Source organism: Pipra filicauda, unplaced genomic scaffold, assembly GCF_003945595.2.
Source record: "Pipra filicauda isolate LSUMZ 115617 unplaced genomic scaffold, ASM394559v2 scaffold192_size1418226_pilon, whole genome shotgun sequence".
NCBI classification, from domain to species: domain Eukaryota; kingdom Metazoa; phylum Chordata; class Aves; order Passeriformes; family Pipridae; genus Pipra; species Pipra filicauda.
In genome coordinates, this window is record NW_024104301.1 from 1147867 (window position 1) to 1172327 (window position 24461).

General features: G+C 44.3%; 2 protein-coding genes across 4 annotated transcripts in view; one reads left to right on the top strand and one right to left on the bottom strand.

The window, feature by feature from the left end:
- ATP2A2 (ATPase sarcoplasmic/endoplasmic reticulum Ca2+ transporting 2) overlaps positions 1–9617 on the top strand; it is a 45516-nt gene extending 35899 nt beyond the window's left edge. The window contains exons 16-21 of one of the 3 annotated variants that reach the window (XR_003544190.2): positions 367–569; positions 737–822; positions 1230–1363; positions 2364–2481; positions 3107–4660; positions 8529–9617. Coding sequence is in view for 2 of the 3 variants with exons in the window: in XM_027739760.2 (XP_027595561.1) it covers positions 367–569; positions 737–822; positions 1230–1363; positions 2364–2481; positions 3107–3376 (811 nt within the window). In the remaining variant the exon portion in view is untranslated. Of the gene's footprint in view, positions 1–366; positions 570–736; positions 823–1229; positions 1364–2363; positions 2482–3106; positions 4759–8528 lie in introns of those variants that run through there. The other 2 variants (XM_027739761.2, XM_027739760.2) reach the window with 2 other exon arrangements.
- A 6273-nt stretch (positions 9618–15890) lies between these two features.
- On the bottom strand, positions 15891–24395 carry ANAPC7 (anaphase promoting complex subunit 7). The gene is made up of 11 exons (XM_027739818.2): positions 24186–24395; positions 22393–22579; positions 21776–21895; positions 20558–20669; positions 20182–20335; positions 19937–20079; positions 19585–19702; positions 19225–19421; positions 18209–18433; positions 17629–17779; positions 15891–16755 (listed from the first exon to the last, which is right to left on the bottom strand). The coding sequence occupies exons 1-11, from the start codon at positions 24284–24286 to the stop codon at positions 16566–16568; spliced, it is 1698 nt and encodes a 565-aa protein (XP_027595619.1). The 5' UTR covers positions 24287–24395; the 3' UTR covers positions 15891–16565.
- Positions 24396–24461: the final 66 nt, after the last annotated feature.

Consider the following 24461-nt stretch of genomic DNA (forward strand, 5'->3'; position numbering starts at 1 on the left):
AGCTTAGTCATTCGAGCTAAAATGTCTTTTAGAAAGTGGCTTGCAAGCCTTTATCCATATATGTGTGTGTGTGTGTGTGTGTATATTTACCTATACAGACAAGCAGAGTGGGGAAAAACAAGCCTAAAGCGAAAACTTCAATTTTTGAAGCTACCAAAAGAAGACAATGCTTCAAAGCTTACATGCTTTAGTGGTTAGAAGTGTTTGCTCTTGGATATGGTTTTAGTTTTCTGATTTTGAATACTCAGCTTGTGATCCGAAGTGGAGAACTCTGTATGAGAACAGAAGTGATGCTGCAGGCTTAGGCTTAAACCTTAAAGGACTGACTTACATAAATAAGCTTGTAACTGGTGGGTTTCTTTGTAGCATCTTCTTGACTGCTGCCCTGGGTTTTCCTGAAGCTCTGATCCCTGTCCAGCTGCTGTGGGTAAACCTTGTGACTGATGGTCTCCCTGCCACTGCTCTGGGCTTTAACCCTCCCGACCTCGACATCATGAACAAGCCCCCGCGCAACCCCAAAGAGCCCCTGATCAGTGGGTGGCTCTTCTTCCGTTACCTGGCTATTGGATGTGAGTACTAATGGCTTTTTTCCTTTAAATAAACTCTTAAGACGTGAATTACAACTTATTTTTTTTTCAGTGCTGGAAGTCTTGAGGTAGAAGTTCAAGTGTGGCAAGTGAGGTCCTGTTTTGTGTACAGTTCACAGTGCTGAGAAAAGCACTTTGTTTTCTTCCAGGCTACGTTGGTGCTGCCACAGTGGGTGCTGCTGCTTGGTGGTTTATTGCTGCTGATGGTGGTCCAAGAGTTTCCTTTTACCAGCTGGTATTTGCTCAGTTTAATATTTTTGGGGGGAGAGGGGAGCTTTCATGCTTTACCTGCTGCTTTCATGCTTGAAATGACTGTAGAAAACTGGTAGGTTGCAGGAATTTATATAATTGGACATTTTCAGACCTGTTACTGTAAAATTGATCATGATTAATTAGTCTTAATAGTAAAGCTCAGGGGTTGGATACCTGAGCTTCTAACAATTTGAAGGGTTAATTGTTGTCTTGTAAGTAAAAGCCTAAAGGGGATTTTTCCTGAAGTGGGCAAAAGTTTATGAGCACTGGGTTTGAGAGTCACAGTAGAAACTTCTCTTTCTATAATACTGCTTTTTTTGCCTAATTGCCTGTTTTACAATTTTCAAAGTTAACAAGCTGTGGGAGTGAGCTCACATTGTTCTGTTCCAGAGCCATTTTCTGCAGTGCAAAGAGGACAATCCAGATTTCTTCGGGGTCGACTGCGTGGTTTTCGAGTCCCCGTATCCGATGACAATGGCTCTGTCTGTGCTCGTCACCATAGAGATGTGCAATGCTCTCAACAGGTTCGTGTGTCCAGGCAGGAAAGCAGAGCCTCTGCCTAACTCCTCCAAAACCCTGCTTTTTGTGTAATTTGATTCTTGGTGGACAGCTCAGCTAACAAAGAATGAGTCACATTTCCTTTCTCAGTCCCAGTAGTGCAAACAAAATGACTCTGAGATAACATTTGAGATCTCTTATCATAAGGTATATTTTTAAGGCTGCCAATTCACTCTGGTATTTTACTAAGCACAAGCAACTGAAATATTTTCCATTATTTTTAATCTAAGCTTAATCAATCAGATTATCCCTCCTATGTTGGTATAAAGTGATATCAAGGAGAACTAAAATAAGAATGCTGAAGATATGGAAAATAGTTTTTCCTGCCCTAAGGGAGTGTGGGTTTAGCCAATTAATATTAGATTATAAATGGAAACCACTAAATAGCACAATGTCAAGGGTATTTTTCTTCAAATAGCTTAGAGGTCAGTTAATTTAAAAACAAATAAACTTCAAATACAACTGTACTGGGGTAGTCCTACATAGTAAGGTCCTATATCCAGTGCTCTGGATCTCAGCCTCTTCTGCCTAAATGCAAATGGAATCAAGAGCAGGATTAAAGAAGGTGCCAGTACTTGACCCTCTGTCAGTCTTTCAGTGAACTTCAGAAGAACTGGGTGGACTGGGGTGGATTCTGTCTTATGCTTCCATGTCCCTCCTTCCCTTGCCCTTCCCACAGGGAGGATTTTGGGGTCACAGTGAAAAGAATGGACCAGATCAAGAACGAGCAGAACATACAAGAGCTTTCAGGATTAAATGTGAGGCTGACTGACTGCTTTTCTGAGCTGACTTTCAGAGTAGTTTAAAGTTGCAACATACATATAAAACCATATCCTGGGATCTTCCCTGCCTCCCAGTGGGATCCCTGTGCCTTGCCATGCTGCTGTGCTGTCTGGATGGTGTTGTGGTTCATGGAGCTTCCTGTCAGTGTTACCTACACACACATGTCCCGTGTTCCTCTTGCAGCCTGTCAGAAAACCAGTCCCTGATGAGGATGCCCCCGTGGGAGAACATCTGGCTGGTGGGAGCCATTTGCTTGTCCATGTCCCTCCACTTCCTTATCCTTTATGTGGAACCACTGCCAGTAAGTGCACGTGTCTCACGCCCACCCCTGACCTTGGAGGTAGAGCACAAACCTGTGTGGGGCTTAAGGCAAGGGCTGGAGGGGGAGGAGAGATGCACCTGGAATATTGTGGCAGCTTTGGTCACCACAGTGTAAGAAAGATATTAAGGCATTAGAGAGTGTCCAGAGGAGGGCAGTGAAGATGGGGAAGGGCCTGGAGGGGAGGCTGTGTGAGGAGCGGCTGAGGGCACTTGGTGCGTTCAGCTGGAGGAAACTGAGGGGAGACCTCATTGTGGTTACAACTTCCTTGTGAGGGGCAGAGGAGGGGCAGGCCCTGAGCTCTGCTCTGGGGGGACCACGGCCAGGACCCAGGGAATGGCCTGGAGTTCTGTCAGGGCAGGTTTAGGTTGGATGTTAGAAAAAGTTCTTCCCCAGAGCTTGGTTGGGCACTGACCAGGCTCCCCAGGGCAGTGGGCACAGCACCAAGGCTGCCAGAGCTCAGGGAGCGTTTGGATGATCCTCTCAGGCACAGGGTGACTCTTGGGGATGGGCCTGGGCAGGGCTGAGGGTTGGACTCCATGATCCTTGTGGGTCCCTTCCAGCTCGGCACATCCTGGGATTCTGTAACACTCGGCTTTTCTTTCAGATTATCTTCCAGATCACGCCGTTGAACGTGACTCAGTGGCTGATGGTGTTGAAAATCTCCCTCCCTGTCATTCTGCTGGATGAAACACTTAAATATGTGGCCCGTAACTACCTGGAACCTGGTAAAGATAGTGTGAGGCCTGCCACCAAACCCTGTGCTCTGTCAGCATGCACCGAAGGAGTTTCCTGGCCGTTTGTGTTCATTACTATGCCCTTGGTTATCTGGCTTTACAGCACAGACACTAACTTTAGTGATATGTTCTGGTCTTGACTGACATGGTGACGAGTTTTACATTCAATGGAAAAAAAAAAAAAGAGTTTAACTTAATTTTTTTATTGTTTAGAGCAACTGTCTATTTCTGCTGAATTTTCACATGAACATATTTGCCGGTGATGGAGGTTTCATAATCTAGATTTTTGGTTTTTTGCTTTTTCTGACTTCAGTGGGGGCAATATATTCCTCTTTTATACACAGTTAAAGTGTCCATTGACATGTACAGAGAACTAACACTATTTTATGCAAATATTTTTTTGTAGATGAAAAGCATGTACAGTGTTCTGTTCAATAGTCTATTCATCATGTAAAAAAAAAAAGTAAATTTGTTTTGAGCCAGCGGACACTATCAGACTAAATTGGCAGCAGATTTTAGGGAATGAATGTGTGTTGTCTAAAACTAAAAAGCATGTAACTGTTTGTCTTCTGCATGATCATCCAAACTTAATTTGTCATAAAGTCAGGTTTGATTCACGAGCAGAACTTTCTGCACTGGGTAGAGAGTCCTGCTCCCTCGGTCAGGATTCCTTCTCAGTTCCCCTCTTCCCTCACTCTTGGTTCTTGACTGTCCTTGTTTACACCAGTTTCTGTATGAGGTAATGCCTAATCTTGCTCGTGCAGAAAATACCATTCCAGCTGCAGCCTGCTGGGGTTCTTCCATACTCTCAACACAAATAGGGTTGTGTTTTTTTTAAGATTATTTATTTTGTCTATTGTATTTTATTGTAACAAGACCTTATTTTGCCAGTGTTGCCCATTTTGCAGGGACAGGGAGGGCTACTTCTGTCTCCTTAAATCTAAAGCCTTTTTAACAAACACAATCTATTTGAATTCAAATGAGGGTTTAAGTTGGGGGTTAATACTTCATTTACACATCAGAGCCTTTCTTTTTCTTTCTCTTTTTTCCCCCCCCTTTAAGATCAAAATTTGCAATGAGACCTGGAAAAATTACTTGCACTGCATAGGTAGAAATTAGATTTCCTACACTTAGGGCACTAATGCTCAGTTGTATCCATGGGGTTACTCTGCTGGCCTGTTGTAAGCCTGACTTGAAGTAACAAGCTCGTGTGTGTTTTTTGTAAAATCTGTAAATAGCACATGACCAAATTGAACATATTGTATAGAACTATTTTTATTTTGATGTGGCACTAACCACCTTCATTATTACGGTAAATGTTAAAGCATGTTTTCAAATTCAGTCCTGTATCAACAATGTGTAAGTCATTAACAGTCCTAACTGTGGTGTTTTTCTCCAATGCCTTCCAACTTTCATCGACTAAAGTGAGTATTTCTCTTCCATTTCACCCTGCCAGTGGTGACTTGCTGTAAAATAGCATTATGATGTATACATGTTGAAGAATAAATAGTAATTTCCTTCATTCCCATGCTGTGTTTTGTCAAACTCTGCTGTGCTACATTATTATCACCACTTTAGACTCTTGTTTTGTGGTCTGAAGCTCAAATTACTGATTCCAAAGGCAAAGCACTTGCTTTTGGTTTAGTGTATTTTAGGGTCTTGTTTTATAGCACCTGGGAGCCTTAGTGCCCCAAGGTCTTACAGCTTTTGGTCTTAAGTTACAGATTTGTCTAATTTTATCTCAAACTTAAGACCCTGACAGCTGTGAACATGAATGTTTAGTGTCCAAAACTCTCTGGTACTCGTGGTCAGGTGCTGGTTTACTCCAAAGCTTTTCCCTGCTCTGAAATAGGGGCTCCCTCCCTTCCCTCATCCCTGGTACCAGCAGTGCTCAAAGGGCAGGTGCTGCTCCTGGCAAAAGCAGCTCATTATTTGTACAGTGGCCATCTGAGAAGGCAAAAGAACAGTCTCAGCTTAACAGGACAGTCTCTGAAACCTGTCCTGGGGTCACTGTGTCTGTAGAGCAGCAGGTGCTGTGTTATCTTGTGCTGGCTCAGGCTGAGTAACCAAATTCAGGCAGCTTTGTGATCCCTCCTGGAGGGACAGGACAGTTCCAGGCTGTGTCCTGTTGGTGCCAGCTGGAATCCAGCGAGCACACATCATTCTCTTGGTTTAAGCTCTCAAATATAGACTCTTCCCTCAGAACACTCAGGCTCTATCAGAAATTCCACTGCATATTGTGAGTGCTCTGTTTACAGAGACTTTGACTTGTCTGAGCTGGTGCTGGAGAGGCTCAGAGGAGCTGACCTGATGATGCAGTAGGTGTGTTGCTGAACTGTGAGCATTTTAAATCCCCTTGAATGCCCTTTTTTAGTGTGGAAGAGCCAAACTAAGGTTTTGCATTCCACAAAACCACTGGCCTGCACTGGCCATTTGCTGTATCAATAACAAATGAGCAGCATGAAGCTTGACCCTGTTTCTTGAAATGGAAAAATAATAGTTCATGTGATTCAGGATTCCTTGAGATCAAAATATGTCCCAGTATGTTACTTGTTGGAAACAAATACTAGCAAGTTAGTTCTGTGTCCTCCCAACATCATTGACAGACATTTTCCAGGGCAGGAATGCCACTGAATCCTTGAGCACTGGTTCTGTTGAACCTGCAGAGCACCATATTGGTGGTCTTTTTAAAGCCACCATGAGTGATCCTGCTTCTTGTACAATCCTATTCCTCTCTTTTATGCCAAATGATCCTGCTATTTGGCCCCTTTTTCCTTCTCTAAGAAAGTGAAGGGGGAAATGACTGTTGATAAGTAGAATTCAGTCTTCAACACCTGTCTGTGTTGAAAATGAATCTTGCTGCTTGTGTCCTGGATTTCCACAGACATCTGAGAGCTTGCTCATGTCTTGGAGGCACTTGGGATAGGACCTTGTGTTCCTTGAGTTTGCCCTAAAAGCTGGATGAGTGGTGGGTAAATGGAGTGGGATCCATCCCTACAGGCTCCTGAGCTTACAGGAACAGTCAGCTTTTATAAGGTGCTCCTACAGAGCCCAAGCAATCTTCATCTACCCTGATTTTATTTCTCAGAGTCTTGTCCAAATCTTCCTGCAGAAGTGGAGCAATAGAGTTCCCCAAGATCAGCAGGTGCAGGTCTCAGGTTCAATGGCAGCTGTGCTGTGCTTTAGGACCTCTGTTTTCCAGGTGTTGTAAATCCCAGCCTTGTCTGGCCTGGATTGGCCAAATATTAAGACCCCCCATGAACCTCCTCCTGGGCAGCTCATCCTGCCCTGGAATCACAACCTTGTGATCCTGGAGGCAGTGCTGTGGGTCTGGGCTCCACCCTGGGAGCTGAGCAGGCAGTGGGAGTTGCAGTAGGAGAGAAAAAGGCAGCTTTTCTGATGGCTTTTCTGTTTCAGAAAGTACAGAACTGCAGTGCAAGGTTTGGAATCACTGCAGGAAATGTGTTAACTCAATTTACCTTAGCTGTATAGATCTGTTATCCTTCAGCCTCAGCCCTTTCATCTGGAGAAGCCAGGAAGGGAGGACCTTTCATAACAGGCTGACTTGCCAACATCTTGAAGTTGAAATTCTCATTTAATTTCTTTGGTCCCAAATATTTCCTCTCAAGCCTCCCCAGGTTGAAATAGGGTAACTAGGGGTAGCAATAGATAACTCCTATTTTCCTGTTCCTATTTTTCATGTTCCTGAGAACATACAAACAGCAGCACTTCCTCAAGCAGAAATAGCTCAGAGTTCCCCAGGCTTGATCTCCCACTCCATTCTTAGAAAATAACCTCATATTTTTTGTTTCTCTTTGCTCTCATCTCACCAAGCTTTGTCATCTCTGCTGTTTTCTGGATTCCTTGGTGCCCTCACACGTCGCTGCTTATTTTCTAGTGTGAGAGGGGTGTGTAAGACCAGGATCAATCGTGTGATTGATGCTGCCTTATGCTGGGAACACCAGGAAGGATATTGGCTTGTGCTGGGAACCCAGTGGGGTTTGGAATAAGAGCAGCTCCTCCTGAATCCAAGGTTCTGTAGCAAGGAGGATGCTCAGGCAGCTGCAGCCCTACACTAAATATTTAGACAGGAGCTTTTGTCTTTGCAGTGCCTTGGGCTCCCTCTGCTTTCACATATGAATGATCCAAAGTGCTGTCCATGAGCTTACACAACGAGCTGCTCCTTCTTGCTGCCATCCAAGCAATAAAAATAGTTCATACTTGGTTTCCCAAAACGTTATTGCAAATAAATGAGGATGAAAGAGGCTGCAGAAAAACATACACCAGTCTGTCCAAGTGCTCCAGGGCTCGTGTTTGCAGGGAGTCTGGTTGGGAGGTTAATGGTACGAAAATGAGATTTTAATCTGCTGATAGAATGCAGTACAGCAGTTCTGTTCAGAGAACACAGCTCCTGCCCACAGTTCGTGGTAAACAGCCTAAAGAGGGTTCGATTTGCTGAGATGAAGGGAGGTAAAACCGATACAGAGTCGTCTGTCTCTTGCACCTGTCTTGTTTTACTTTTTTGCACTTCTAACCATTAACTGTTTCCCTAATCTCTGCTAATTACATCCTTAATTGCATTAATATGCATTTTCAAATCTTAGCAGGAGAGCCCAAATTTTACAGTGTTGAAGCAGTGTTTGGAAGAGCTTCCCTGGAGTTGTAGGGCCCCAGAGCACCCCAGGCTCTCCCAGACACAGGGCTGACCTTACACTGTGGTGTGGGGGTGAAGTACAGGGGGAGCTTTAGGACCTTCTACTCTCCCCTTGGCCTACACATTAATCTGTGTAGTGTAATGACTTCTTCAAAGCTTTCCTACTGCTTCCCAGAACAAGCTGCCTGGAAAAGGGACATTGTTAGGTCACTTTGGGGACCAAACTTGGAATAATGCCTCGATTAGAAAAACACCCTTAAAACCTTGAGCTCCACGTGTGTAGGGTGAAACTTGAAAATAAAAATTCCAAATCAGTGAGACTTGTCTGTTGCCACTGATCAGGCAGAGAAAGGCAAAAGTTACTTGAATGTCAATTATTTTTCACTGCAGTCTTTGGTAGGAAGTGCTGGCTCTGCTGGTGATCAAGGGAGCTCTGCTCAGAGGAGCTGAGCTTTAATCCAGAGGGTCTGGGCTTTAAGGACAAAGTAACCTGAGAGTGTCCCTTCAACGACAGAGCAGCCAGTTAGCAAACTTAACATTCTTTCTTCTGTCACTGTTGATCTTAGTCTTGCTTGTATAATGATAACTGAGCATTCATCCTTTCATTAACTGATGCCTTTTCTTTCTTTCCTTTTCAGCAATACTGGAGTAATCGCTTCCTAAACAATTTTGCAGAAATGTAAGGTTGTTTTGTTGCGTGCATGTGTTTTTAGCAACACATCTACCAAAACTTCTGCATGTATCGTGTAAAGATTCTTTGCTTTCCCTAAAAAAACAAAAACTCATTGTGTTCTCTGTGGAAGAAATGTGTGGTACCATTAGGACTCCATGATACAGATGTACAAACGTGCAATATAGATTTTCGAGGCGGAACTCTCTCCAGAGAAGGTTGGTTTCTGTGCTGCATGGAGAAGAGTTGGGTTTTCCTTGAACAAGAATCACGGAGCTGTCAGCCAATTTCCCATATTTCCTGTATGTAAAATGTCAGTTTATACAATGTACAATATCAGATAATGCATGCCTTGGGTTGTAGATGGATCTCTCTGTATTGTATCATCCAAACATCCAACTCCAACAGCTTCTGTACAATGCTCTCCTATTTATAAATCCATGGAAACGATTACAGATGAATGTTAAACCGTAAGCCTCCACTTCATAACTTTGGATTTTTTTATCATCTGTGCAAATCAACCTCTTTTGCACTGTAATGTAACTTATTTAAATCTAAGGCAGTAAGACAGATGTTGGTGCAATACAAAATATTGTGATGCATTTATCTGAAAAGCAACAACGACGTAGCCAGTTCCCACAGCTGCATGTGCGACCTTTAGAAGTTGTAAATAAGATCAATTGTCTATTGACATGCTGACAGTAAAAGGAGCATCACACCTAGTTTCATTTGTATCAGGTAAATAAATTTATTCTCCAATACATACTCGGCGTGGTATTTGATGCACTTTGTTTCCTGCAGGTCCGTGCTCTTCTTATTTTAATGCCAGGATGCCACTTTTTAGCACCACCACAATCTTCCCTCCTAGAACTATGCAGATGCAGCTGCTCCTCGGCAGTATTGACCTCCTCGCTGGTGTGATTTCCTCTGTCCAGGGGCTTGTGTGTGTGTTTAAGGGACACTGTCAAGTACTTTGATCACTCAGTTTTTTTAAAATGCTCCATTGTTTGTAAAATCCCTCTGAGAAAACGTAAAATAAACAATTCTTTCCCAACTACATCTTTTTTTTTTTTTTTTTTTTTGTCCTATTCTATCTTCTAAATTGCCCCAGCCTAAAGTAGCTCCTGGTCTCTTCCCCTTCCGTAGGCAAAAGGAGGATGAACCAAATGTATTTGCTCCAAACCACACCACGAGCATCCTGCTGGGAGTGCTTGGCACTTTGGGCTCACTCCCTTCCCCACACCAGGGGCTGTTCTGCCACGAGCTCACAGCGCAGGAGTTAGGCAAGGCTAAAGCACCTCAAGGGTAAAAGCTGGCTTTTCCAAGTGTCTTGTAATGCTCTGCTCCAAAGCCCAAACACTATGTTTTGTTTGGAATAAGAGGCAACTTGAGGAATATGTTTTAAATGAGGTGTAATGGCCCTCAGCCTCAGCCCCTGAGAGCAGCACCGTGCTGGCAAACGGCCTTATCCAAATGAGGTGACACGTCTGAGACCCTTCAAATGCCACGGTGTGAGGTTTAAAAATACAGAGGTTGAATTCCATTGTCCAGCAGAACTCTGGGATGGTGGAGGGTGTGTTAAGGCCTCGGGCTGAGCTGCTGTGGCTGCTTCCTACTATGGTAGTGTTGTGTGGGCAGGCTGAGCTCTGCTCTCACCCCCCGGCTGGGGCTGTCAGAGCCCAGCTCCACACTCCTTACCTCCCACTGCAGCTCTTCCCGGGGCTGCATTTGGAGCCTCAGCACACCAAGAGCTCTGCCAGCACAGCCCTTCCTGCTGGGGCAGTGAAGGGCTCCCATTTGCACTTCCCAGGGACACCTGGGCTGAGGGATCACAGGCATTTGGCCAGAACTGCCCCAGTAGCACCTCTTGTCACAGCCTCAGCCTGGCTGTAATTAGGAAGCAACCAAAGGGACAACGAGGCTCCCTTGCAGCTGAAGTGTTGCTCAGATCTCACCATCCCATGTACCAACGTGCTCCTGCCTGGCCCATCTCCTGCCCCTTTTCTCAGCCTGTGGAAATTCTTGTCCCCAGCACGGGTGCCGAGTGTAATGCTCAGGGAGATACAAAGTCATTATTCAGGGAACAGCTCGAGCTGCTGTCACAGCGAGGTACATTCCAGCACCTCTGCGCTCAGACAGCGCCTCTCTGAGCAAAGTGACACGAACTCACACCTGATTTTTAAACGTTTCTTTAAAGGATGATCTGCAAGCTAAAGGCAGAGTCCCTCAAGTGACCCTGAGGCAGCACTCTGGAGTACAGCCATGTGAGCAGAACGTGATGCTCAGTGGGTTGCCAAGGTACTCAGTGCAAGAGTGTGTGGTAAGAGATGCCGAAATCAACAGCTTCATCTTCCCCCTCCTCCTCCTCCTCCTCCTCTTCTCCCTGCAACCCCCAGCTCTAAAGCATCACATGGATGAGCCACTGACAGCAGAGCAAGGAAGCAGCTCCCCATAGAGCAGTTATGAGGCATTATGGGCACATTACATCAAACTCTAAATACAGAGGGCAGGAAATAACCCCATTTTTACCTCGAAGTGAATTTGTGTGTGATTAGAGCCCACATCCACCCCCAGGAGGGTGGGCGAGAAACAAGAGAAGCCTTGGGGAGGGGAGATGGCAATTTTTCTTCCCCACTGAGTTAGGGAAAAGCCACAGGAAAATCCTGGGACTTTTACAGACAGACCAGCAATCCCCCTCTGCTCAGTCTGCAGAGCTCTGAGCACCTGAGGTGGTCTTCTAAAATATTACATCCCAACGATTTATCCACATGGAATTGCAGAGAAGACTTCAGACTCAATGTAGCAGGCTCCAGGGGTTTACCTAATCAGGCCAAGGCTCTGTCCTTTCATTAGAGACAGTGGGAACTGAACCTATAAGAGTAATTCCCTTATAGCTGAGTCTATGGGGGTGATGCCCTTCCTGCTCTTGGAGCTGCCGGCTGGGCAGACTTACTCTGAAAGACTAACAGCATCCAACCTTTCCCAAAACAGAGCTGCTGATGCTCTGATCCCAAATCCTAATGGGATTAAGAGCTCCCTCACCAGCTGCATGGCAGCTTCAAGACTTTGAAGTCTTTTCCAAGACATTTCCATCTGGGTGAAAGGCCTGCTGGCAGCATCCCATCAAGCCTCTCAGTCCCTCTTTTACCCAGTGGAAAGGCTCTGCTCACTGGGCTGGCACTGGGACTAGACTGGGGTTAGGACTGGGCCATACACCTCCCTTCACCACACAGCACCTTGGTGTCCTACCACAGAACCCCAGCACCAAGCTGTAAACCTCTTGACACCTCTTTAAGGCCAGATGATGGATGTTCTTCCTGCCACCCTGTGAAGCCTCTGAATTTACTTCCATGGATGGTAAATCCCAGTACAAAAAGAGATCAAACCCATCTGTTTCCTTATCCCCCTTTTCAGGCAAGAGCAGCAGCAGCAACAAAAGCAGAAATCAAAGCACAGCACAGGAAGGGTTAAATCTCTCTTCCAAAAACTCAAATATTTCCAGAGAGCTGGGTGGAGGGTCCTTAAAACTTCTCCGAGCCCAGTATATTTCCACAAGGGGAGCAAACACTTGACCTCCAACTTTATCAAATTGGCTGAGTTTCAGTGTGACATTATCCTCTGCAGAACTGACACCAAAAGGTCAATGGGAGCCACCTCCTCCTTTCGCACCTATTAAAAGCTCTCCTGGGGAGCTGAGGAAAGGTGACAGCCTGTCTCCATACCCTGTCCCTCCTCTTGGCACAGCCAGAATCCAGGAGCTGCCCTGGCCAGAGAGAATTTGGGCTAATACAGGAATTACTGCTTTTTTCAGAGTAATGCCAAACTTTCCCCGTGTTAGTTACACAGACACCAACATTCCAGATTGACAATCAATCCATACAAATTTCCCATCTCACTTTCACTATGGACCTCAGCAGGGAAAGCAGAAATTGAGGTTACACCACCTTCCCACTCCTATCAGCACCCATCAAGTTTTACAAGGCAAAGCAGCTCCTCAGTCACAGATCCCAACTTTACTGGCTTCCCAACAGATATTTATCCCAGGAACCACACGGACAGCAGCTTCCACAGAGCAGCCTAAGGAAGTTGAGCACTGATTGCTGATGTTGCCCTGCTGATGTCACCACACTTCAGTGTCCTGGAAAACTATTTAGTATTCCAAGAGGATGAAGCCAAGTTAGCAGCTTCAGCCCACCCAACCATACTGCACATCAAGGAGTAACACAGCATAGCACACACTGAATGCAAGGAAATAAAGTAGGAATATAAAAATTGGAAGCATTTTTCAATAGTTAAATAGTTCAGGGAAAGAACTGGCATCGTAACAGCTTTTTCTAGCAAAGCACACGCTGCCTCTCCAGCACAGGAACAGGCCCTTTTGTGCTGCCAGATCGACCAAAGCTCTTGGATCAACTGCTAAAGTAAGGAGCTCATTTCTGCCAACCCCTGAACTCCCCCAGCCTGGGAGTCCAGCTGGGAGATGTTCCAAATCCCTGATCCACAGTAGCTGAGCAGTGCTGCTCCTGCTGCTGCTGCCGCCCCTCCAGCCACTGCCATGTAACTGGACTTCTTGTTGCCTGTAAATATTCAGGCCCACACTGGATCCTTTCCATGAAGAAACTACACTGAAACCAACTGCAATGTGCTTGAGTTCTGCTGGGCACTAAATAAAATGGTCCCAATTTACTGAAGGGCAGTACTGAATACAGCTTATCTAGAACTTTAAGCCCTGTCTAAGGTTATTTAGTTTGAAATCACAGGTTTATACTCAGTTTAAGCCCACCTAAGGTCACTAAATTTCAGACCCCTGCAGACTGCACTGATTTAGATCTGTTTTCCTAAAAGATATTTGGATGTGGTGTATTTGTGTAACTTGAAATTACAGTGGCTGACACAGCCTTTGAGATTTTCTTACCCCTGAGATCTAAGGGAGGGAGTAAATTTCGCTGAATCAGAAATCCTCCCTGCTTCTGTCGTGGATGGATCAGTTCACACATCACTGAGCTCCTGAAAAGCAAGGAGGGAAGAATCACCACACAAACAGGCCTAATGAGGGAAAAAAATTGCTAGTTAATCAAAAATCTCTCTATAATCAGCAGTAGCAGGAAAGGAAGAAGCACCTCAGTTGGACAGAAAACACTGATACTGGCCAGCAGTCCCTTCTTCATCTCTGCTTCACAATTCTAGAATTCCCAAGATCTGGAAATCAGAACTAGAAATACTGCTGGAATTTCAGGTGTTATCAGCACATGGCAGGATAAAGTGTGAATAAATGCATTATTTAGGCAATTTCTAGCCACATCCTGAATTTGTGCTGCTTTTAGGCTCTGCTAAACTCAGCCTTTTAGCCCTCACCCAAGTCTACGTATGGTTTGAAGTAATTCAGTCCCTTTCCACCACTTCTTGTCTTTCCTATTGCAAAACAGGAAAGAACTAAAACTTAAATTACATTTGTGACTTAAACTCAGTGATTTCAAGCAAACGTGGGCACTCTGTCCTTACCCAGCTCCAGACTGGCATCTCAGACATGCCAACACTGTACAGTTAGAACTGGATGGCAACAGCTTTTTTGCCTCACAAACTGTTTCACTTCCATCCCCGATTTGACACAGCCTGAACTTCAGTTTTTGGCTTTGTGATCTTTTCTTCTAAGGTGCACAGCACGTGACTGAGGGAGGGAATGAGGTCAGCTGCTCATTAAGGGCTAATTGTTCTATTCCCTGAACTAGAAGGGCACTGGAGACTACAAGATCTCTGCAAAACCAGAGATCACATTCTAAAATTAGAGTGCTAATGAAGGCTCATTAATAGACAAGAATCCCTCTAGAATTCTGAAGTGAGTGCTAAATATATCTATATAATCTCAAATGCACCTTGAAATTCCTTAGTCCCTTACTGTACAACTATTAGCAAAGATTACACACCAGCTACGTGAGCCCAACACATCAGATACTCACCGAGGTTTATCTGCAGGATCTGACATTTAGTTTCCAGTGAGGGGCCAAGTTCTCAGAAAACCAAAGCAGCAAGGATCCAACTCTATTTTGAACAGCCACCTCAAGGTGTCCTAAGGTGTGCCTGGACTTGTTAAAGCTGCACCTAAACACACTTATCTTGAAGTAGTTTTAGTTTCCTGCCTGTTCTTAGAGCAGAGATTATCAGATTATATACAAACACACCACAAACTACTCCATTTTCACCCACAGCAGAGGTCTGCAATACAACTAGAAAGCTGCAGATGAATCAGATGAATGTTGAGTGTGAAGAGAAAACAAAGCTCTTTTTTTTTTTTAAAAAAGATGCTTTGAATTTGCTTGTACAAATATATTTCTGTCATGAGACATATGATGAGCTGAAATCTATTCACTGCATCCCACAGCAATGGTACAAGGGAAGACCAGGATCAGGCCTCTCATTTGGTGGATTTGCTCAATGGAAGAGCAGGAGCAGCTCATGCCCATCCACCCCCCAGGACAGCAGCACATGCTTTGCTGTTCTTCCCAAATCACCTTCAAACAACCACAGTTCAATCTGATATTTTGGAAAGTTTAAAGCCCAGGAAATTCCAGAGAGAACAGGCACCCAGCTCTTTTCTTTTTTTAAATTAGACTCCTCTTTTGTTAGATGTGACATACCAAAACATTTCCAAAACAGCCCATAATCTGCCTATTCTTTGTTTGCATTTTTGATACATCACAGAGGGATGATATTTTACTCTTATCTGCCTTACAGGGAGAAGCTTCTTTTCCATCTCATGCAGTTATATCAAACAGCCATTTTTCCTCCGATACTCAAAACTATTTTTTAGCTTTCTAAAAAAAGTCTGTGTGCTCCAGCATACCTGTGGTAACAGAATAAATACAAAAGGCATTAAATTGCCAATATAAAGATAAAAAAAACCCCGTGTTTTGGTAAAGACTAAGGCAATCAGAACAGTAAGAAAAATAAGTAATTCCTCCTCCCACACATCAAGCCCACAGAACTGCAACAGTTTCTAGATTACCCAAAGCAGCTCACCCTTGAAATGCTGAGAATCTGTACATGAAGTGACTTTGCTTCAAAAGGTGAGGGGAAAACATATGAATTCAAGTGTTACCTGACAAAACCAGGAAGTACATAAACATGGAAAAACCAGGACAATATGGGTTTTTGCATAATTTAACATTTCTCCAGCAATGCAAGGGAAGAGGGATGGATTCCTTTTATACCATTTTAAATGTCAGTGCTGTATACAGAATGTGAAGTGCTTTGAGTCACTGCTGTAAAAGCTTTTAGGAACATCCTGAAATAAAACTAAACTTCATTTTAAAATAAATGCTCATGTACAGACTTTAAGTGATTACAGGGTTTAGTAAGGACTGAGGAAATCACTTTAATTCTCCACCATTGGCTCAACTCTGTACACAGAGAAATCAGTCAGCTACAAAAAATGTCCTGTAAGTCCAAGTTGCCTATTGTCCCAAACTTCTCCTGGACAGCACAGGTAATGCCCTGGAAAAAGACAAATTAATTCAACAAACACAGCAAGAGAAAAGTGCTGCTTTCAGTCACATCCAGTCAACTGCCCCAGACTTTCAACATGAGCACGAGCTGAAACAGGAGCACACAAACGAGAGTAAGACCCTTCCCACCAAGGAGTACAAACCCCTGTATTTACAGCTCCAAGCACACACAGCCCTGGACAGAACTCAGACATTGTTTTCATCCCAACAGGCTCATTACACACTTCAGATTCTGGTGGTTTTACTTTTAGCAGGACTTTTTCAAAATGAAAGTTGCAAATAACCGTGGATGCAGTTAGTCCCTTATACTTAATAAATAAGAAGCATCGAGAATCCTCATGGTACTGAGATGTACAGGAGTATTAAATGGTTTCAGAGTCTATTAAAAAAAACAAACAAAAAAAGGTCCTTTGTTACTGCAAAAAAATCATAGTTTCTGTTCTTCTAAGAAGAATGGCCCTAGTGGTGTGTTCAAGTGCCAGAACAAGCAGTGGGTGAGACCTTTATTGCATCCCAAACCACTGTTCTTGATCTGCCCACTGAGCTGCTTCACTGTCACTGCCTTCCAAGTCCCCTTCTTCTCCACTTCCCTCCATGTCATCCACATCTTCTTCCTGGGTGGCATCTGTTGGACTTTCCTCTTTTTCCATTTTCTGCAGTCCTTCTAGTGACTTCTGATCGTTTGGATCCAAACTGAAGAAAGGAACAAAAAGAAAGCATTGTCCTGAAACTTTTTTTCTCTTTATTTGTGGCCTTAGTGTAAAGAAGAATAACAAAATCTCAGCTTGCTGTCTCCACTTCCTGTTTAACTTCATCAAGAAGCTTATTTTAGTAGCTGATGCAACTTCCCCTAAGGGTGACTGTACCACTGAGTATTAAATCTCCATATAAAACAGTTTTGATCCTCAAGAATGCACTTATCTAAACATCCCACTCTTCCAGAAAACTTAGTCACCTCTCCCAACAATACTAATTATAAAGTGGCAGCAAAGCAGTAAAAATGTAAATGACTCTGACTAAATATATTATATCCAAGCAAAAACCAGCTGACCCATTTAAGCTATACAAGTTTACAGTGGACATAATGTGCTGGATTTAAGGCACACTGAAGTTGCTGGAATCAAAACATGGGAATATTTAACATGGTAACATCCTAAAATAACATTTAGGTTATGTTAAGTTGAATCACACTACTTAAATTTACTGAATAGCTCATTTTTATATAGTACCTTCTAGTCTAAAGGAATGGATTTTAATGTGCCTGACTATTAATTAATAACTATAAATAATTTCATGCCTTAAACCTTTTGTTAGTTAAGGAATCACAAGCCTAGTGACATGTTTAATATTAATGCAGTCCCTACATTGTGCACTTCTCAGATCAAAGCCTTAAGACCAACTAATTAATTAAGAGGATGTAATTTGTACGTTTTTGTTTGTTTTAAGGGAGAGTGATGTAAAGCCATCTCTGATTCTCATTCTAATCAATCAGTGGTTCAACTCTTTACTTAGTCAAGCTGATTGTTGGTTCCTAGAAACCTACTGCAATCTCAGGGTGTGCTTTACCTCAGGGCTATACTGTACTGGTCCATTGCTTCCTGGTACTCATTGACAGCCACCAGGAAGTCTCCCAGGATCCGGTGCAGCACACAGTCACTCTGATTGGCCAGTGCATTCCTCAGCAAAGCAATTCCATCTTCATACTTCTGCTCTCTACCTGTTCACAGGCAAAACTACAGTTTTAATTAATAGCTGAGATAAATCTATAAAGTCAGAGTGTTCACAGAGTCATCACAACACCAGACTGTATGTCCCTTCAGCGCTGTCAGCAAGGAGGGCAGCAGTGATCTACTCCTTGCAAGATTAACTCTAAACAATGGCTTTTTGTTGCAATACCTGCTACACTCACAATTACATCTACTCTGAAGTCGAAACATTCTGTTTGCAAATGCTTTAAGTGCTGGTGTGGTGCAGTATCAGCTGCTGGATGCAATGAATCTCTGTGATTCTTCCTTCAGGATAGAACTGATAAATCCCTGGGTTGTAACATCACTGCTACATCCTTCACATTGATGAGCCTGAAGAACACTCTTCCACATACAAGAGTATCTCTAAATAAACCAACACAGGGAAAAAAAGCACTTACTAAGAAGTTCTGCTTTCTTTACCACAGCTTTAATGTAATCAGGTCTTTGTGTTAGTGCTTTGTCCAGTAAGGTTTTTGCTTTTTCCTGTGTGACGGGGTCCTCCAGGCAGACAGTTGCCAGCAGGGTGAGTGTCTGGGCATTTGCTCCCAGAGTTTTGTACACATTGTTTGCCATCACCATGGCTTCACGGATGCTGTTGGATGCCAGGTAACACTCGATGAGACCTGGTGACATCAAATGGAAACATCTCAGTTTTTGAGTCAGCACTGCACTCACCTCCTCAGTTATTTGCCCAGCTGGCACTCCAATAAAGAAATACAGCTGCAAGTGAGAAAGGGACTCTGTCCATGTTAACATACCCATTCTACAGATAACTGATTTCACTACTTCTATTTATGAGCACAGACTGAAACAAAAAAACCCAAACTCTAAGTACATCTAATCTAACATTTTTGTCTAATTCCAGTAATGAGATATTAATACTTCACCTGGACTCTTCACTGAAGCTGCTGTCGAGATCAACAAGATTTAAATATCTAAATATTTAAATAAATATAAGAAAACAAAGCTCCCAGTAGAACTAACCATATAGTTCATGTCATGATCCAAAACACCCAAGTCTGTTTATATCCAGTATAATCAAAACAAAACAATAAAAAAACAACAAGAAAATCCCTTTTGTGAAAATCATTCTTACAAGCCCATACATTCTCTAGTATCTCTCACAGACCTGGTAAAACCCCTGACTGTGACATCACTGTTCCATTCTTCACATTGATGAGCCTGGTATCTTTAGACAAGATACTCTCTAGATGTTCTGGAGGGATTCTACTCTCTAGATACTCCAGACATCCTCTAATCTCTCTCATCTGAGCGCTTCTACCGCTTTACAGATTTTGGGGTAAGAATTAACTGATATACCAGAAAGCCAAGAGGAGGACACAACTCCTGGCTGTTCCCTTGCCTCCCCAGCACCACGACCCCAGCTTTGACACCAAGCCAGCTCTGCACTGACCCTCATAGCAGTCCAGCCTGCAGGGCGCGAGCCGAATGGCCTCTCGGAAGTGGATGATGGCTTCCTGCACCCGGCCCATGTTCCGCAGGGCGGCTCCTTTCAGGAGCAGGGCCTGGACACTGTTGCTGTTCAGCTGGATGGCTTTGGCTCCCAAGTACAAGGCACGGGAGTAGCGTTTGCTGTAGAAACTGTGACACCTACAGAGAGAAGAGAGGGATTGTAAGTATGTGCTGCCTGCAGTGCCTGTGCGCAGGCGTGGAGGGGGAAAGGGAGGAAAGGAGGAGAGGAGGTTTAAAGATGCAGAGAAGAACCAAAATAGCTATTTATGGGTAAGGTAAGAAAAGAAAGAAACCAGCTTACCCGGACACCACCCAGGGTTCTGCATGCTGGTCAGAAATATTGAAGAGGCGGCAGCCCAAGTTCTCCACATCCTCGAGCCGACCTTCACGTGCCAATAAATAACCATACACATCCATCCCTATAGAGACATGTCTGAAGATCAACCCTCAAGAAATGGAAAGTTCATTCACAACAGGAAGAAAACCCACCAGAACCAAACCCACAAACACCTACTTTAAACTGTGCATTTACCAGTAACAGTTCAAGACACGCAGCTTCTGAATGGCAGTTCTGAACTGGTAAAACAATATACAACACCCAGCTGCATGTGGCTGTTACTCATCAGGTCAACCTTCTTTTAGGATTTGCTCACCTTTTATTAGGTAAGGATCCAGCATTTGTGCTTGTTCAAATTTTAGGATAGAGTTTTTATTATCTCCAGCTCTGAAGTACAGGTCTGCTAAGCTCCCCAGCAAGTCCACGTTATCCCTCAGCAAGGACTTCTTCTCCAAAGAGCTTAAAGCGAGACAAATGCCCATTATTTATAAATGTCACTTTCAATAGCATTATGTATGATTAATATATTATGTGATTGCATCATGCTCTTTCCTCTCTTACCAAATGGTGTTTATTGCTCTTGTGTTATCTCCTGTGTGCACAAAGGCGTATGCCTTGATCCACACGGAAAGCCAGTCCAAGTTGGGAATGCTCTGGATTATGTTGATGGTCATGGAGGCCACTTCTGCTCCTTTCACTGACAGCGACAGCAAGCCTGTTCAGGACAGTACATACATCAATCTCAGCCACCAAAAACTGCCTTTGACACAAATTAATTGTCTGAGGACCAGAAACTGCATCCCTTGACAAGCATAAACAGGCAGCTTGTTAAAACTTGCATAACATAGGCATTATATACCACATGCAAACGCAAGACAGTCACCTAGTCCCAAGTATAATTCAAATTATAGCACTATTCAACACTGCAGACACCCACCCAGGATGGCATCCAGTGCCAGAGGGCACTGCCTCAGCACTTCTTTGTAGCTCGTCACAGAGGAGCGCTCCTGACCTGCCTTCTTGTAGAGATTTGCCAACATCATATTGATCTACAAACAACAGAAATGTTGGGAGAGTCAAGTGTGAGAAAGGAGCAAGAACAATTAAGAAAGGTCAGAGCCCTGTCCTCAAGTCTGCCTGCCTTCTGTTCTGGGCAGAAGACAGAATTACTCACTCTTCTGAGAACGCTGTAATGTACCATACAGTACAAGATTAAAATTGTGGCTTCTCTCTGAGTACAGAGACAAAATCTACATTCTTTTGTATTTGCTCAGAGCATCTTGAAATCTGTGTTTTACATGTGAGAAGTCAAAAGATGGGCAAGTGTTTAGATAGGATGCATCCATTACATCAGCCTCTTCCAGTGGTTCTCTCTGTATCCTCCGAAGTGTTTGAAAGAATGAGCTTAGGAAGGCAGAGAAAGTCTCCATTCAGCTTCTGAATGAAGTCATGATTGATCATATAACAGAAATTATCTGAGCTCTGCACAACACCAGTAGCTGGTTTCTGCTACAACACTTTCATTTACTGGTTTGTGCAGGCAAAAAGTTTGTTTTTCTCAATCTTTTCTTCTTTCTCTGTTCTGTAAATTGGCCTTTGAACAGAACACTGACACTGACTGGAGTCTAAGCCATGTACACTTTTAGGACAATTTAACATGAAACACAGTTGACTGACCTGATGTGTTAATCTTTTAAGCCCTTACGACTAACAGAGCCAGCCAGCAAAGACTCCACAGATTTGGCACTGCAGACCACAGTGGGATCTAATATTTAACATTATCTAAACTGTGCTTTAAAAGGATTAAAAGATTTTAAAAGATGGAGCACTAGCAAACCTTCTACTTGCCAAAGTCTCCAGCCTTCCAAGGATCTTACATTGCTCCACCTATGCAATGAGTTGGCAAAGATGCACAAAGCATTTAACTCCCTTCCCTTTTTTGAATTCTTTCTAACAGAGAGAATACAAAACTGCTCTGATTTTAAAGAAGTGAGTTCAAATAAGCTAATTTAAAATTAGGAAATGTTACCACACAACAAAAGCAAATACCAAGACATAACAGCATTTTACCTACAGGTTTTATTCTTTTTTGACGAGGCACTGGCCTATAGATACACTGACCAAGAACCTGTGACAAAAACTTGCAAGAACTAACCTTTGGGGTCCTCTGTCTGGAAGGAATCCCATCAAGAATGGCAATGGCATCTTTATCTTGCTTCAGCATTGTGTAACATTCAGCCATTTTGTATTTCACTTCAATTTCTGATGGTAAACACTGAAACAAAAAAAGGAAGATTTAAATACAATGTTGGTTTAATCAGGTAAAAAAATTAATAGGGTTTCCTCGTTAAATATTTATACTATGTTGAAAACTATCTAGCACAAATAAGTCAACAATGCAACTTACTGCTAGTTCATATTGTTCCTGTCTTCAAATGAAAAGCATGAGCTACACATACAGGAAAATTTTATGTTCAAGACTATTTTAAGTCTTCTGTTAGAAAATAAAACATTTGATGTTTTTAAATTAATTAGCCTTAAGTATCAGGTTTATTTGACATGGTAAATCCACAACCTAAGGTATTTAAAAGACATGTAAAGGTCGTGCTCAGGGACATGGTTTAGTGGTGACCTCGGCAGTGCTGGGATAAGGGTTGGGCTCCATCTTAAGGATCTTTTCAATCTCAATAATTCTATGAATATTGAGTCAGCAACATTAATTGTAAGGGGGAACATGATCACTTTACACAGCATATTATCAGTTTTAAATACCTGGCTTTGGGGTGTTGATGTAGCATTCCCAGTGGAAGGTCTTACTTTGGAAGTTTTACTTAAGGCTTTTTTCTGCTGCAAGGCCATCGTGTACTTACTGACAGCATTCCTATATTCCTTGTCATGGAACAGAGAGTCTGCGTGATAAACAAGGAGCTGGTACTTCTGAGATGGTGAAAACAGTTCCCTAAAGAAATGCAAACAGAAAGGCTGAGATCAGCTGGCTGCTTAAGAACCAAAACCTCACAGATCCAAAGTATCTGCAGCTTTGGTTTGTCTGGCTTCAACTTCCAACTGTTGCTGCTTCTTTACTACCCTGGAAGGACCCTTGAGTAACAGGTACTAATTCCAAACACAGGGATTATCTCACCAATTTCTTTTATCTGTGAACAAACAAAGGTAACAGCCACTCCTGACACCTCATCAGCAACAACAGCTCAGTGTTTGGCTGCTTGGCCACTGCCCCCATCCTTCCCACAACAAACCACAGGCTGTCAATATCCATTACACTAGGTCAACTTTCTTTTAGGATTTACTCACCTTTGATTATTTATTAGTATTATTACTATTTTACTGACATTTTAATTATCCAGCATTTCTGCTCGCTCAAATTTTAGAGTTTTGTTTGAATGGACGCAAGTTTAAAAGGCAACACAGCTCCTTGCACAACTATTCGGGTCCTAATCTGTGTTCCCACATTTTAGAAACCCCCTTTATAACACTCCCAGTATGTTTGCAGAGGTTTTGGAAGAGTTACGGTTTTGGGCTTCAAACAGTACCTCAAAACCCAGTCTAAAAATAAAATGACAGCTGAGAAACAAAGGGGATCTAATGATTCAGGGGTAGAGCCATGAAGTACAGAGGGCACCCCTGGAAAGGGGAAATCGATTCTGTTACTCAAAAGATGGAGAGAGACTATTTACAAGGGCCTGGAGTGACAGGACAAGGGGGAATGGCTTCACACTGACAGAGTAGGTTTAGATTGGATATCAGGAAGAAATTCTTCCCTGTGAGGGTGGGGAGGCCCTGGCACAGGTTGCCCAGAGAAGCTGTGGCTGCCCCATCCCTGCAAGTGTCCAAGGCCAGGTTGGACGGGACTTGGAGCAACCTGGGCTAGTGGGAGGTGTCCCCGCCCCTGGCAGGGGAATGGAACAAGATAATCTTCGAAGTTCCTTCCAACCCAAACCTTTCTGGGATTCTCTGCCAGAACACCCCAAAGGGACACTGATGCTGGTACCCAAACAGAGCCGGGCTCCATCCCCGACAGGGACAGGGTGCAGGCACAGGGACAAGGGTGCAGAGACAGGACAGTACAGGACAGAGTGCAGGAACAGGGTGCAGGGACAGGGTGCAGGGACGGGGACAGGACAGGGTGTAGGGACAGGACAGGGTGCAGGGACAGGACAGGGACAGGGGACAGGACAGGGTGCAGGGACAGGGACAGGGGACAGGACAGGACAGGGTGCAGGGACAGGACAGGACAGGGTGCAGGGACAGGACAGGGACAGGGGACAGGACAGGGTGCAGGGACAGGGACAGGGTGCAGGGACAGGACAGGGTGCAGGGACAAGGGACAGGGTGCGGGGACAGGGGACAGGACAGGGTGCAGGGACAGGGTGCAGGGACAGGGACAGGGTGCAGGGACAGGACAGGGACAGGGTGCAGGGACAGGGACAGGGTGCAGGGACAGGACAGGGACAGGGTGCAGGGACAGGACCGGGACCCCCCAAATTGCCCCCGCTCCCCCTCCGCCCCCTCAGCCCCTCAGCGCCCCCTGCCGGCGGGGCACTCACGGGTTGTTGCCGCTCATGGTGAGGAGCAGCCCGCTGAGCAGCCGCACGTTCGAGTGCAGCCCGGCGGCCGCCATCTCGCGCACGTGCTCCACCACGCTCATGCTGCCGGCGGAGCGGGAGGGACGGGAGGACAACCGAGCGAAGCACCGAGCAGGGCACCGGGCACGGAGCCGCCGCCGCCGCCACTCCAAAATGGCGCCACCGAGGGGTCCTCGCGCGCCGCCGCCTGCGGGCGCCCGCGGCGCTGCCCGCGCGGCCCGACAGGCGCGAGGGAGG